Source organism: Bidens hawaiensis, unplaced genomic scaffold (genome assembly GCF_021521415.1).
Source record: "Bidens hawaiensis isolate Kalapana, Puna unplaced genomic scaffold, B.hawaiensis_p1.1 tig00012057_1, whole genome shotgun sequence".
NCBI lineage: Eukaryota > Viridiplantae > Streptophyta > Magnoliopsida > Asterales > Asteraceae > Bidens > Bidens hawaiensis.
In genome coordinates, this window is record NW_027491968.1 from 541711 (window position 1) to 558112 (window position 16402).

General features: G+C 38.9%; 1 protein-coding gene across 1 annotated transcript; it reads left to right on the forward strand.

Moving 5' to 3' along the window:
- The first annotated feature begins 853 nt into the window (after positions 1 to 853).
- Positions 854 to 16402, forward strand: LOC143539811 (protein NO VEIN-like). Its single transcript, XM_077033017.1, has 7 exons — positions 854 to 1102; positions 5260 to 5604; positions 5700 to 5812; positions 5887 to 6238; positions 14614 to 14931; positions 15158 to 15415; positions 15497 to 16402. The coding sequence occupies exons 1-7, from the start codon at positions 854 to 856 to the stop codon at positions 16400 to 16402; spliced, it is 2541 nt and encodes an 846-aa protein (XP_076889132.1).

Here is a 16402-nt window from a genome sequence, read left to right on the forward strand (position 1 = left end):
CCTTTTTAGAGAGAGAAAGCCCAAAATAGCTATTTTTTCCTCAAAATTTTTTAAAATTTGGACTCTTCAAACGCATTGGGAAAAAATAATAAAGATGAGGGAGCATGCCAAATCTTTAAAGAAAGTTAGGAAGCAGACCAGATTTGAGAAAATATTGAAGGTAAAGTCCAAATAATTTTGAAATGTTAGAGCAAAAGTTCAAATTTTTTCTAAACTTTTTATCTCAAAATACCCTCTTGAGAAACTGCTATTTATGTTTCATACTTTATCCGTCCATATTTTCAAATTCTTGAAAAAAAATTTATAAATCTCGTCTTGAGAGACGAGATTGTACCACCACCACCCACCGTTCGCCTTCTACCACCACCACTTCCGCCACCATCCACCACCACCCACCGTTCGCCACCACCACCATCCACCCCCACCACCCACCCACCGTCCGCCACTACCATCGATCACCACCCGCCACCATCGTCCGCCACCACCATCCATCACCACCACAGACGTGGTGGTCTGTGGTGGTGATGGATGGTGGTGGCGGACGATGGTGGTGAGTGGTGATCGATGGTAGTGGCGGACGGTGGGGGTGGATAGTGGTGGTGGCGGCGAACAGTGGGTGGTGGTGGATGGTGGCGGTAGTGATGGATTGCGTGTTAGCTTTCAAACATACAACCCACCAGCAATTTCACAAATTGCAATTCAGTAAATTGAAAAAAAGAAAGAAAATATCCACGTGGCATAATCTGATTACACAGTAGCACAAAGTGTGGGTTCCACATCAGGCCCAAATAACAGAGACCTTTTATTTACTTTCCACTTCAAAAACTCGCGGTTTCTCCGGCGAACTTCCAAAATGTACGGACATAATAATAATAATGGCCGTCGTCAACAGTACGGCGAACGCAGTCGCAACGCGGTATCTCCGGTGGATCGTGCAGTAGTGAAAGCTCACTCGGATCTTCTGGCCACCGGCCAAACCGTATCCGCGTGGAGCATCTCACAGTCAGCATTGGCGACGCTCAACGCTGTTTCGTTTGAATCGTTAGGGTTTCATATGCAGAACGTTCCATCACTCTATCGTCTCATGCTCACTGAATCAAAGGTAGTAAGTAAACTTTATGATGACTGATCAACGCTTTTTATTTATTTATTTAATCAGTTTTTGGTGTTTTGATGATTTTTGTAATTGGTTCACATTATTAGTGTGTTGACCTGAAATAGTTAGTGTGTTGACTTTGAGTTGGTTAGATATTTATTATTCTAACTAACACACTTGTGTTAGCTCATTGATTGTTGGAGATTAATATTGAGACGAGTTAAAAGAAAGTTGAGTAGGATTAGTATTGTTTAGTTTAGTATATATAGATAGGTTAGGCTGAGGGGTGTGGGGGGCGCGAGAGGGGGCGCGAGTGGGGGCGCCAGCCAATAATATTGTGACGTGTGGCAGAGAGAGAAACTTGATAAGATGGGTGTTGGTTGTGGTGCTCGCGTCCCGGGCCATGGTGTGGAGGGGCGCGAGAGGGGGCGCGAGCGGTTTATTTTTTTATTTTTTTATAAATGTATTAAAAAAACGTATTATTAAAAAAACAAGAAATTATTTAAAAAAACACACATTAATTAAAAAAACACATTAATATCTAAAAAAAAATTAAAGTACTAAAAAAAACATTATTCTTATTCTTCGGCTTGGTCTTCTTCGATCAACCTCTTCCGGATACGTTCCTTTTGTTTTTCCATCAGCATTTGGTCGACCGGATTTAGGTTACTGAAGTCTCTTGTAAGGAAGTCCAAATCTCTCATTCTTTTTTTTTCCTTTTTGTCATTAGAGACCACCTCCATGGTTTTGTTGAATTTATTGAGGGATTCAACAAGATCGGTGATGTTTACGGCTTCCCCCTCAGCCGGAAATTTTTTTTTTTTTTTTTAATACACATTAATATGAGCCAACGGCTCTATTCACGCTTCCCAAGCCTCCTTCACGCTACCCCCAGCCGCTACCCCTCTTGCGCCTGCCTCTTTTTCCGCGCTCGCGCCCCTCTCGCGCCTCGGTGGTGTGGTGCTCGCGCCCCGGGGCGCGAGCGGCTGTCCTCTTGCGCCCTTTCTCGCGCTCCACACCCCTCAGCCTTAGGGGTCATTGCAAGTGTGCCAAGAAGTTAATAAGCAGATGGAGTTGGACCAGTTGGTCTTGGTTGAGATCAAATTCCGTGTTTGTGGGCCCGATTGTCAACAGACAGCTTGTTTTGATGTTGTAGGCCAACTCATTTGTACACTGCTTTGTTGGAGTTCAAAAGATCACATCATTACATGACTTGGAGATGGCAATCTGTGAAAGTGAGGGAGTTAGGAGCTTTGAAGAACTTGGGTTGGGAATGCCGAAACCAAAAACCAGAAAACTGAAACAAAACCTAAACGAAACCAAAAATCAAAAACGAAACACGAAAACGAAAACGAGACCGAAACCGAAACAAAAAACCAAAAAACATAAACTAAAACAAAAAACTGAACCTAAACATAAAGGAAACCAAAAAATGAAACCGAACAAGAACCAAAACGAAACTAAAAAACCCAAAATCGAACCGAAACCAAAAACGAATAATTGAGGCTGAACTTACACAAAACTAAAAAAACAAATCGTAACAAAAAACCGAACACACAAAAACCAAAACGAAACCAAAAACAAAAACCGAATCGTAAGAAAAAACAGAACAAACTAAAACCGACACAACCAAAAACACTGGAACCAATCTAAACGAACAACTGAAAAAATCTAACCCAAACGAAACCAACCAAAAATCGAAACATAAACCGAAACCAAAATCAACAAAGAAACCGAAACCAAATACGAGAGCGAATCCGAAACCAAAAACCAAAAAACTAAAACGAAACCAAAAATTGAAACCGAAACCAAAAACTGAAAATAAACCTAAACGAAATATAAAACTGAATAAACTGAAACCGAACAAAAAAACAAAACGGAACTTATAAAACAAAAATCGAACCGAAACCAAAACCACATAGCTCAAACTGAACTTAAACAAAACTGAAACACACGTGATTACCATAATATTCTTAGTATGTGTTAACTTTTTTTAACTATATGGCCTTTGAACTTTGCGGGATTGATACAAATTAAGAAAGTAGGATTTAGAAGTAGCAGATCCAAATAGCAACTAACATGTTGATCTTTTTGTTACTACTAAGTTGATTTGAAGCAACTTTAAAAGTAATTTAAACATTTGCTGATTTCGTGTATTTTAAGAAATGAGATGTTGCAGGTGGCTATTTGGCAATGCTTTTAATGGAGCAAAAACATAGAAAGATGCTTGTAATGGGAGCATTTCAAACTGCATTGACTCGATATTGACCATTGTGGCAGCCTTTAGTGTAAGGGATCAACGCTACCTTATATTTAGGTAATATGTTAAGCATTTTCTTTATCTAAACGAACAACTGAAAAAGTCTAACCAAAAGTCGAAACCAAAACCAAAAACGAATGCCTAAACCAAAACGCAAAAAAATGAAACTAATCCTAAACGAAACCAAAGATCGAAACATAAACCGAAACCAAAACCAAGAACGAAACCATAAACGAGAGCGAACCCGAAACAAAAAACCAAATAACTGAAACTACACATAAACAAAACCAAATATTGAAACCGAAACCAATAACTGAAAATAAACAAAAAACAAAATATAAAATTGAATAAACTGAAACCGAACAAAAAACAAAACGAAACTTATAAAACCAAAATCGAACCGAAACCAAAGACATATAGCTGAAACTGAACTTACACAAAACTAAAAAAACCGAATCGTAAGAAAAATTGAACAAACTAAAACCGAAACAAAACCAAAAACACTGAAAGCAATCTAAACAAACAACTGAAAAAATTTAACCCAATTGGCTTGAACTTTAGAAAGGTTTATTGGGCTCATTGGCTGGGCCAAAATTAAAAGTTACAAATTAAAACAATCCAGCTCAGCCCGAGTCAAGTGCGACAAAATGTGTGGCTGAGCTATCTGGGTGAACAACTTGCTTTAATGCGGGTCGGGCACGGTTTGGTTGATCTGCACATTTTTTTGGTCATTTTTGAAAAATAATTAATCAATTAAATATAAATATAATTGCAATACGAAATTCACATTTCAACTACAAGATGTGCATTAAAAATACACTAACCAGTTTCCCTTTCAAATCTTTTTAAAATTTTCTTTGACCTGTTAGGCAATAAACCGTCACCCATATTAACCCGAGTTGATACGGTACCATTAACATTAAAATCGGGGAAGTGTAAATTTATGTGAAAACTTTGTAATGATTTACTGATGCTGATCATTTGTTGTTTTGTTATCACTTGGTTGTGATCAATTGTTTTGTTATCACTTTGAATGCAAAGATTATGATCGTTATAGACTTTTTCTTGATCTCAACGCGTCCCTACACAGATCAGAAACTGGAATGGGTAAGTGGAGTTACCTTTAACACATTCTATATTTTAAATTAACAAACTGAACAAATGATGCAAGTAACAACCTTACTTGTTACAGGTGATATAATCAATGCCAATCTCTGCTGGTGTTCGCGGGCTGGCATGTTCCACCTGACACAAACCCAACACGAACCTGAAAAATGTGACAGAAATATGTGCTCCAACACGACACGAACTCGACGGCTGACATGAGCAAGATGTGTTTAACCTCAATAAATTTAATTTTTTTCGCGTATTGATACTTAAACTGAACAAATGTATATAAAAAAATTCCATTATTGTCATAAAGTCATATGCCAGTTTTCTTGATGGTTTGGTTTGGTTTGGTTTTATGTTATTTGAAATCGGTAGTTATAGATATATAGTTCCATTTTAATTAGTTTCTTATTTTTTTTCTCCTAAGATTTGTATCACTATTGATGCTCGTTGCATTTTTTTATCCAAGGATTAAAACTTTATCGAAAACATCTCCAAACTAAGGGCGCAACTTGCGTTTTTTATCCGACTTTTATAATCAATATTACATATAACAAACCGATCCCCTACTAACTGAATCTGTGTTGTGTCACCGCAGCAACGCGCGGGCTCTTTGCTAGTAACTATCAAAAAGAAGTATGTTACACTATACTTTTGTAAATATTAAAACAAAAGGTCAAAACTCTTTTCCATTAAGTAGCCAAAAGTCAGAATCTTCTACATTAAGCAAACTCAAGATACTCTTCTTGAGAGAGTAACTTGCTGACTAAGTTGTAGAGTTTTAAAACTTTAGGGGTGCATTCTCCCACCTGGATCAACTGTTATCGATTGGGAGTCTCGAGAGTTGATTGAGTTATTAGCAAAAGTGTCACTAAGTGGTGATCGTGAAAAGTGCAAGTACTTGTTGGAGGTTTTTGATGAGTTATGGGATGATTATTTTAGTGATAAAGCTGAAGCTTTTTGTATTATAGATGGAGAAAATAAACCCTTCAAGTCTTCACTAGTAAGTGTTCTCAATGATGTTAAGTGGGTGGTTTCTAGCTTGGATGATGGGCTTTATTGTCCTAAAGGTTTGTTTTATAATTGTGAGGAGTTGTGCTTGATTTTTGGTGATAACGCTCCTTATGCCGTTCCAAAGGTCAATTTGTGTATTCCTCTTTCCTTATAAAATTATTATTTTAACTTGTAAAACTTCAATGTTATCACATTGTGCCTTTTTTGTATATGCAACAGATTCGAAGTGTGAAATTGGTGACTAGCATCGGTTTCAAAACTAGTGTTACCCTTCATGATGCTTTATCTGTACTTGAAATATGGAAAAGATCTGCTAAATCTTTCAAAGCTAGGTATGTTGTGTTTATTGGATTATGTGTTTTTCTGCCATTAATCTTTTCTGACAGTTTATGGCTTTCCACACCAGCATATCACAGATGTCCAGATTCTATTTGTTTATACGGGAAGAATTTGTTTCTTCAGATCAGGAAAGCATTGCAAACTTAAGCAGTGGACCGTTTATATTTGTTCCACTGTCTTCAGTTTCTTCAAGTGAAGTTGTATCTGGTGTACTTTTATCTTCCCAGGAAGTGTATTGGCATGATAATATGGTCAGTACAGAATGTGAAGAGAGCAAAATGTTAAGCAATTTGTATCCAAGTTTCCATGATTTTTTTGTTGATGAATGCGGTGTAAAGGAGAATCCGCCACTTTTAGATTACCTTGCGGTTTTACGACATTTATCAACTATAAATACTCCACTAGAGGCCGCCAAAAAGGTAAGGCCTATTAATGTTAATGTTTTACGTAGATGTGGCAAAATGGGCAGGCTGGATATCGGTTCCAACTGTGTCTGGTGAGGTTGACATGACCTTTGGGGTTGTTTTTATGCTTAAGTGGAGATACTTTGATACAAATCGGGTTGGCTCCAAAGAGTTACTTGTCAATTCTTGAAGGGGTAAAGTGTAAAGTGGCTAAGAGTTATCTTGAAGAGAAAGTTAATATAAATAGGAAGGGAATATTGTGATTAGATAGGATGAATTTTGTTAAGATTGAGTAGGCTGTGGCACATGCCAAGAGAGAGGGTGTGACCCTGGAATTGTTACATGTCCTTGTCATTTTTTTATTTTCCTTGTATTCCCTTTACATTCAATGAAACAATCCTTTCCTATCATCTATCAGTTCAATTTCAATCCAAGTTACAATTAAATTTGCCATCTGTTCATCTGTGTTTTTCATCATTGGTCCGACCTTGCCGTTGACCTGCTTTCAGTTTTTCCCATTCGTTTGCCCATGGAAACTCGCACAAACACTCGATTAGATACTTAGGATTCTCAGATCAAACAGCTACAGTCAGATGTGAATGAAATTCGTGGTTCGTTATAATCTATTGGTAGCTCGTTACAGTCTTTGGAGGTGGAACGAGCTGAGTCCGGGGAGTTTAGGAAGGTGGTTTTGACGTGGATGGCGAAGCAAGATAAGAGAGCGGTACCCGATTCTCCGGCTTCAGGGGTTTCCGGTGGTGGTTTCGCTTATGTCGGTGCCGGATCTGGCTTGGGGCCGTCCGACAATACCGGTTCATCTTCATCCCTTTCGTGGGCTGTTAAGATGGTAAAACTTCCTGAATTTTCTAGTTATGATCCACAAGGATGGATTCAAAAAGCAGATCTGTATTTCGACTTGAATCATAGCTCGATTGCAATTGGCTCGATTAAGTATGGTTGGGGTCGCACAACATTGGTTTACCATAATTACTCAGGTGCATCCTACCATTTCTTGGCCTGATTTTCAATCAAAACTGCTTCAACGGTTCAGTGGATTGGAAATCCAGAACCCGTATGAGCAGTTGGCTACGATTAAACAGGGCAATTCAATATATGATTACATTGACGATTTTGAGTACCTTCTTTCACTAGTTCCCCGTTTACCGGAATCACAGACAATCGGGTATTTTGTGGCTGGTTTAAAAGACGATGTGAAGAAATGGGTACGTCTTCATCGACCTCAATCTCGTTTAGACGCTATGTATCTGGCAAAGGACGTCGAGTTGATGCTTCGTCCAGATTCGGGTCTAGAGGCTTTGGGCCGATTTCGTTATTTAAACCCTAAAGGGCTTCCAACATTTGGGCTTAAAGATGGACCTTCGGTGATTGGCCGTTCTGACTCCAGATCTGTGTTTTCTTCCAGGCCCAGTGATAAACATGTTTTCCCTAAACTGGACTCTCCCCGTTCAGTTGCAAACCGTAGATCGTCTTTTTCGGTGACTGACAATGGTCAGTTTTCTCCTCGTGATCGTGGTATTCGCTCACTCTCCAGAACTGAGTGGGAGGACCGGCGTAAAAAAGGACTTTGCTTTCGTTGTGGTCAGCAATATGGGCCAACTCATAAGTGTCCCGAGGGAAAGTTACGTGTCCTGTTGTTGGGAGATGATGAGGATGACTTTCCCTTTGGAGATCAATGTATTTTACAGTCGGATCCTTCTCCTACTCAAGAGATCGATTCAGATTGCACGGTTGGTACTTGTAATGCCTTGGAGTTCGCTGGCACGGTGGCTGCTCAAGCACCTTCTGCCACTATGAAATTGGAGGGTACTCTGATGGGTTTTCCAATCTCTATGTTGGTTGACAGTGGGGCTTCTCATAATTTCATTTCATGCCGTTTAGTTTCGGCTATGGGTTTGTCTTCTTCTAAATTCCGGGGTATGAAAATCAAACTGGGTGATGGACATTTCGTTTTTGTTTATGAAAGATGTGTGGCTCTTCCGGTTCTTATTGGTCCTTGTTTGTTTTCGGTGGATGCTTTGTTTTTTGATACCGGCTCTTTAGATTTTATTTTGGGTTAGGAGTGGTTAAAGTCTTTGGGTGAGGTTGTACATGACTGGCAACACTCTTGGATGCGGTTTGAACATCATGGAGTGTCGGTGCAATACATGGGGTTCAAACGGGTCAGCCTTCGTTATCAGCTTTACACCAGTGGTTATCCATGGATGGTACTATGGTTACTTCGTCAGTGAGTACTTAACCTCCTTCGGTTTCACCTCTATTAACCACTGATCAACAAACTACTTTAACTGCCTTATTGCAGCAGTTTGAAGAGATTTTCCGACCACCTTCTTCTCTTCCTCCGATCCGTTCTCATGATCACCGTATTCAGTTGTCTAGTCCTACTACCATCTGTGTCCGTCCCTATCGTTACCCTCACATTCAGAAAACAGAAATTGAACGTCAAGTGCAAGAATTGTTAAGTATGGGGAGTAAGAGCGCGTTTTCAAGTCTCGTTATATTGGTCCGTAAAAAGGATAACTCGTGGCGTATGTGTGTTGATTATCGTGCCCTAAACAATGCCACAATTCCAAATAAGTACCCCATTCTGGTGGTCGATGAACTGATTGATGAGTTACATGGCTCCACTTTCTTTTCTAAATTGGACCTCAGTTCGGGATATAATCAAATTCGCATGTGCCTGGACAGCATTGACATGACCGCTTTTCGTACTCATGACGGACACTATGAGTACTTAGTCATGCCATTCGGCCTTATGAATGCTTCGGCTACATTTCAAGCGGTGATGAATGACATTTTCCGTCCTCTTCTACGGCACAAGGTGGTTATTTTCTTTGATGACATTCTTATTCACAGTCCTACTTGGGAGGCTCATCTGGCTGATTTAAAGGAGGTTTTTGACATTTTACTCCTTCATTACTTCAAAGTCAATCCTGCCAAGTGTAGTATGGGTCAACGGTCAATTGATTATTTGGGTCATGTAATCAATGGTCAAGGGGTGTCCATGGATCCAGCAAAGGTGGCTGCTGTTGTTGATTGGCCGACTACAACATTAAAGGCTCTTCGTGGATTTTTGGGGTTGACGGGGTATTACCGTAAATTTGTTAAAAACTATGGAAGCATTGCTCGGCCGTTAACAGATCTCACAGAAAAAGATGCGTTTGGTTGGACCCTGGTGGCTCAGGCAGCCTTCGAACAACTTAAACAAGCCTTAAGTTCAGCTCCGGTCTTGTCTTTGCCCAATTTCTCTACTCCTTTCGTTGTAGAATGTGATGCCTCGGGGTGTGGTATTGGTGCTGTTCTTATGCAACACAAGAAACCAATTGCTTATTTTAGTAAAGCTTTAAGTGATCGAAATTTGTCAAAATCAGCATATGAACGGGAATTGATGGCTTTAGTCTTGGCGGTCCAGCATTGGCGTCCTTATTTGTTGGGTTCCAAGTTCACTGTGTGTACGGATCAGAAGAGTTTGAAATTCTTATTATAGCAGCGTGTTTCTTCTTATGATCAACAGAATTGGGTGGTTAAACTCTTGGGTTATGATTTCGACATTCAATACAAGCCCGATCGGGAAAACCGTGCAGCAGATGCATTATCCCGTCGTGCGGATTCGGGCCAGATTCTACAAGCGGTTTCTGCTCCTATATGGTTGCATGGTGCTTTGCTTATAGAGGAGGCCAAACAAGATTCCGAAATTCAAACCTTAATTGCTAAATTTGAAACGACACCGACAAAGTATCCTGAGTATTCACTCAAGAATAATGTTCTGTTTTATCACGACCGTCTGATTATATCTCGCCACTCTAAATTTATTCCTGCTTTGTTACACGAGTTCCATGTTACCGCTTCGGGAGGACATTCGGGGTTTTATAGGACTTATCGGCGGTTGGCGGCTAATGTGTATTGGGTGGGTATGACATCTACAGTTAAAAGGTTTATCCGAGAATGCGATATTTCTCAGCGATGTAAGGCTAGTTCGGTGTTGCCTGGGGTCTGTTACAACCTTTAGCCATCCCCGATGCTGTTTGGGAAGATGTAAGGCCCCCCGACCCGGGTGCCCTACTTTCTTGCTGGTTGGATTTACTCATTCACATAATTCGTAAAATCAGAGTTAACTAAAACTTTTCGCGGAATTAAAAGTCATTCGTTCATACATAACATAATCATCTTGTCTTAAACATCATAACATAAATCCATAAAACATTAAACGACACGGTGTCTTCTTCATAGCGATGCCGGTCTTCTTCTTATTGCCATGTGTCCTCATCAAGCAACTTGTCTCATTCTACTTGCCTGTGTGCATACTAAGAGTCAGCTACGCTGAGTGAGTTCTAGTTAATTAACGTACATTACATCCACTTACTTACCAATACAGTCCGAAGATACGTATTGTTACTTACTCATTCGTCTATCATTCAATCATACATACGTACATACATACATACATACATTCATACTTTCATACTAACAACATACCTCGGATACTATAAAGATCCGGTCCTCACTTACCTTGGATATTATAAGGGTTCAGTGCCCTACATACCTCGGAATTATAAGGATCCGGTGTCCTACTTACCTTGGATATTATAAGGGTCCAGTGCCCTACATACCTCGGTTATTATTAGGGCCTGGTGCCCTCTAACATACCATACCATTCTAACTTCATTTCATTTCCTTCTAATTCCTTCAATCATAACTAATATAACATTACGTGCATACTAATTAATCAATCCATAACGTTCACATTCATACACAAACATGTATCTAATATACACTTACCATTTAAGTTAAGTGTATAAATCTAAACACATCGTAGTATGCACACAACCCCGAAAACATAACACAAAAGGGGCTAGAACTCATCTGGATCCTGTTACGTTCACCGTTTATAGTAATGCCCTTCCTGAGTTGTGCGCGGCTAACTGTTTAACACATATATTCATTAATTAACCACGTACTAACATAATTAATTAGATTTGTATTTATTAATCTAGCGTACTTGATAGGCTAGGTTCGTTTGTTTGGGCTAACGAATCAAACGGGATTACTTCGTTTAACGACGATCTTTATTTCCCGTTCACATTCTCCAATTATTATATATATATGTATTTCTCCCCTTTATAACAATGTGTTCCTTTTCATTAATATATTATTATGTGTGTATATACAATATATATATATACCTTTCTTTTAATTAAATATTATGTATTTCTTTGCTTTAACGGATTATTTTATCTTAAAAATATATCGGGTCATACAGAGGTGACGAGGTTAGTTGGTTTGGTTCATCTTGTTGGATTATCTTGGCTTAACTAGGAATGGCCAGGTCACATCGCATGGCTCAGTTCGCATAGCACGAACTCCCTAGTTCGCATCGCATGAGCTGGTTCGCTTCGCATGAACTTTTTCGCTTAAAAAAGTATTTCGTGCGAGATCCGGGATTCGATCCCATGACCTCTAGCTACCCATATTGTGTCTCAACCACTCCACCAACATGGTCTTGTGTTTAATGTTTATCTTTCCCACCTTTTATACACAAATTAAATGGTCATTATGAGCTCCTTTTCTTTTGATTTTCCCTTTTTCTTTCTTTCTTCTTTCTTCTTTTCTTCTTTGCTCACGAGAATTATTATTATCATTATATTATTATTAGTATTATTATTATATTTATTTTTGTTATCACTAAACATGCACGGCATGTTGCTGTCGCTATTATTATTATATTTATTATTTTATTACTACTACTATTATTATTATTTATCTATTATTATTATTACTATTATTATTATTATTATTATTATTATTACTTCCTTTACCATTATTAATCAAAAATCTCAACTTGGTTTGTTTCAAGTTCCAATCTTTTACCCAAATTTCGTTAGATCTATGAACGCCTCAAACTTAACTAACGAGTCAAACGAACCCGACTCTCAAAGTTCACATTTTTTTACATCAAGTTTATATTTTTATTAACCTTTAGGCCCCGATCTATGGTTCTACCAATTTTCATGGAGAACCGACATCAAAAGGACTATCTTTACACTACAAACGTACCTCTAGCGACATTCGGTTTAGAGTTTTAGTCTTGACACGAGCTAGATCTTGATTCTTGTTGTTTGGATGCGAAAACACTAAAACGACTAGGATCTCGTTCTCGGGTTTCAAAGTATGGAGTGTGTGTTTGGTAAAAATGGAAATGTATGAGATTATGAGATCTAGGGTTTTAGGGAAGGTTTAAGGGGTACTTATACCCTTATCTCATGGACCTTAGGCCCATTAATTCACTAAGTCCATATTTTATTTTTAAGTCCATATCCATTTAAGCCTACCATCTCTCATTTTAATTTATGACTTATTATTATACGACGATTAAATAACAAACTTTATTTAAATATTACTTTATTTATTATTTCTAAAAGTCGGACGTTACAGAAGACCTGTCTATGGATTTTATCGTTGGACTGCCAGCTTCCAAAGGGTTCACGGTGGTCCTGGTGGTGGTGGATCGCCTATCGAAGTATGCTCACTTTATTCTATTAAAACACCCGTACACCGCTAAAACAGTGGCTGAGGTTTTTGTTAAAGAGGTTATCCATCACCATGGAATTCCAAAAACTATTGTAAGTGATCGAGATCCCTTGTTTTTGAGCAAGTTTTGGCAAGAAATTTTCCGTTCCATGGGTACTAAACTCCACATGAGTTCTGCCTACCACCCGGAATCCGACAGTCAAACTGAAGTAATTAATCGATGTTTGGAATCCTATCTGCGTTGTTTCGCAGTTGATCAACCCAAAACTTGGTCTGTTTGGTTACCTTGGGCTTAATTTTGGTACAATTCCTCCTTTCATGCTTCTACAGGTGTTACTCCCTTTGAAACCGTCTATGGTCGGCGTCCTCCTTCGGTGTTTCAATTCCTTCCGGGCGAAATTCGGGTGGAGTCCGTTGCTAGAGACCTCCAGGACCGTGATGAAGCTCTAAAACAACTCAAAAATCACTTAGCTACTGCTCAGGGTGCAATGAAGTTGCACGCAGACAAGAAAAGATGGGACGTGCAATTTTCGGTGGGAGAATGGGTGTATGTTAAATTGAAACCCTACCGTCAGCTATCCGTTGTTAGTCGAATTCACCAAAAGTTAGCAGCAAAATTTTTTGGCCCGTTTCAGATTGTGGAAAAGGTTGGGCCTGTGGCCTATAAATTGCTTCTTCCTGCTACTTCTAAAATTCATCCCGTTTTTCATGTTTCTTTGCTAAAAAAGGCGGTCTCGGGTCTAATTGAGGCTGCTCTTCCTCCTGAATTAGATATGGCAGATTCCCCGCATCTGCTACCCCATTCTGTGTTGGCCACTCGTGATGTTCGGAAAGGGTCAGATTTGGTAGGGCAATGGTTAGTGCAGTGGCAGGGTCATACGAGGGATGATGCTTCATGGGAAGATGCTGAATGGGTTAAAGCTCAATTTCCTGATTTCAGTCTTGGGGACAAGACTGATTTTGAAGGGGTGGGAAATGATACAAATCGGGTTGGTTCCAAAGAGTTACTTGTCTATTCTCAAAGGGGTAAAGTGCAAAGTGGCTAAGAGTTATCTTGAAGAGAAAGTTAATATAAATAGGAAGGGAATATTGTGATTAGATAGGATGAATTTTGTTAAGATTGAGTAGGCTCTGGCACATGCCAAGAGAGAGGGTGTGACCCTGGAATTGTTACATGTCCTTGTCATTTTTTTCTTTTCCTTGTATTTCCTTTACATTCAATGAAACAATCCTTTCCTATCATCTATCAGTTCAATTTCAATCCAAGTTACAATTAAATTTGCCATCTGTTCATCTGTGTTTTTCATCATACTTTAACCAGTTTATTGGACTATTTAGTAAAGGATTTTGATGATGACACTGTAAGGGCTGCTTTTGTGCTTGAAACTTGATTCTTTAACCATTAACCGGCCAAAACTTTTAACCACAGAGTACCATTGTATAAAGCATGAAAACAAATATTTGCTGTCGTTTTTAGAACCCGTCAACAAGTTAAGGCTGTTCCTATGGTTTGGTAGTAATTACAATTTTTGTCTCTAATTTTGAGAGTTTATCTCAAGGAATCTTTCTTTCAAGTACCACAAAAACTAACATGTCTTTTCTAATGCTTATTTTTTACTTACTGAAGATGAGTGTATTTTAGTAGTTTTAATTGAATGATGGACTGAATTCAACATAGTTTTTAGACTTCGGACGCCCAACAGAAAAATCAAAGTCTAGGGTGAAAAATTACTGTAACTATAAGGGACTTTTTTTGTAGTTTACTCCAAATAGTAAATGCGCTAAATATAATTACAAAAGTGTTCAAGATGGTATTATCGTAAATTCAAGTTTTATTTTGGCAGGTTTTTGATGTTTTTGTAATGTGGAATGATGGGCTCAAATCTGGGGCTTTGAGTTCTGAGGATGTTATTATGTTGAAAAGAAATCTTGAAGAAAAGAATACGAAGGTGCTTCCGACCGCACAGGATAAATGGGTTTCGCTACATCCATCATTTGGGCTCGTGTGTTGGTGTGATGATGCAAAGGTTGCTGATGAATTTGAGGAGTTGAATAATATTAATTTTTTCTGTTTATGTGAACTTAATGATGAAGAAAACAAGACACTTGAAGTGAAGGTTTCTTTCCTAATGAAAAATCTTGGAATTCCCGCTCTTTCAGAGGTTGTCACTCTTTCTCACGTCTTCTCTAGTTTAGGTTATGAATGAATAATCAACATTGTTTATGTTTTAATCTCCGTCAAATGGGTCAAAAGTACCCCAAAGATATAACATGGGTTTGTTTTAAACAGCCATTAGTAACAAGAAAACACACGCGCACTCGCCAAACTTGTTTTTGTGTGGGTAGTGTAGATGCTATGGGGCTTAAACAACTTATGATCTATTGCAGGTTGTTACTCGCAAAGCAATATATTACGGGACAATAGACAATGACTTTGAAACTTCGTTGGTGAACTGGGCTCTTCCTTATGCTCAACGTTACATCTCTAACACGTATCCTGAAATTTATCATCAACTCAAGCTGGCTGGATTTGAAAAGATAAATAAATTGCAGATTGTTGTAGTTGAAATGCTGTATTATCAGAATGTTATAAAGGCATCCAACTTGGTGTCAAATAAGAGACATGAAAGCATCTGCCTTCTTCAGGTATCATACTTTTTACGTATGCATTACAAATGTAAATTTCAAGTAATTTGACCTGATCCGTTTCTGTATTGATGCTTACAGGATGAGATCTTGTATGCAACGTGTGACTCAGATTCTCATTCCATATTCATGGAGCTTTCTCGTTTCCTGGTCAAAGGTGATCCTGAACTTCACCTCGCAAACTTTCTTCACTTAGTTACAACTATGAACGAGTCAGGTTCCACGGAGGAACAAATAGAAACTTTTATCTTAAATAGCCAAAAGGTGCCAAAACTATCAAATGAAGAACCAGTATGGTCAATTCAATCTATGGATGTCATGTCATTGGATACGATGACATCAGCAACAAAATGTGGCACTAAAAGAATCTTTAGGCCCAGTTCGTCATCTGAAAGTACTAGAAACTGGCCACCGGCTAGTTGGCAAACCGCTCCTAACGCGGTTGGCTTGGTCAATGTTGAACCAGGCTTGGTTGACCAAGATGGTTCATTGGGTCATGTGGGAACCAACACTGTTGACGCGGCTAGTGTTGACCAAGGTGATTCGTTGGGTTTTAGCCAGAAGGACCAGCTTTCTCATGGTCTGGCCAATGTGGAACAAGCGTTACCTACAGGGAAACGGGGCGAGGAGTTGGCGTTTAACTACTATAAAAATAAGGGTATGAAAGTTGTGAAATGGGTAAATGAAGCTAGTGAATCCGGGCTACCATATGATATTGAAGTTTGTGATGATGAAAATCGAAAGGAATACATTGAGGTCAAAACAACCGATTCTGAAACAAAGGACTGGTTTGAGATATCAGTTAATGAGTGGCAATTTGCAGTCAAGAAAGGCGAATATTTTAGCATAGCTCGTGTAGTTTTGTTGAGTGATAAACAGGCTCGAGTCACTGTATTCAAGAATCCGGCTAGGCTTTGTCAGCTCGGTCAACTGAAACTGGCTGTTTTGATGTCGGAGAAGCAGAAGGATGAGTTTGTTCTCTGTTGA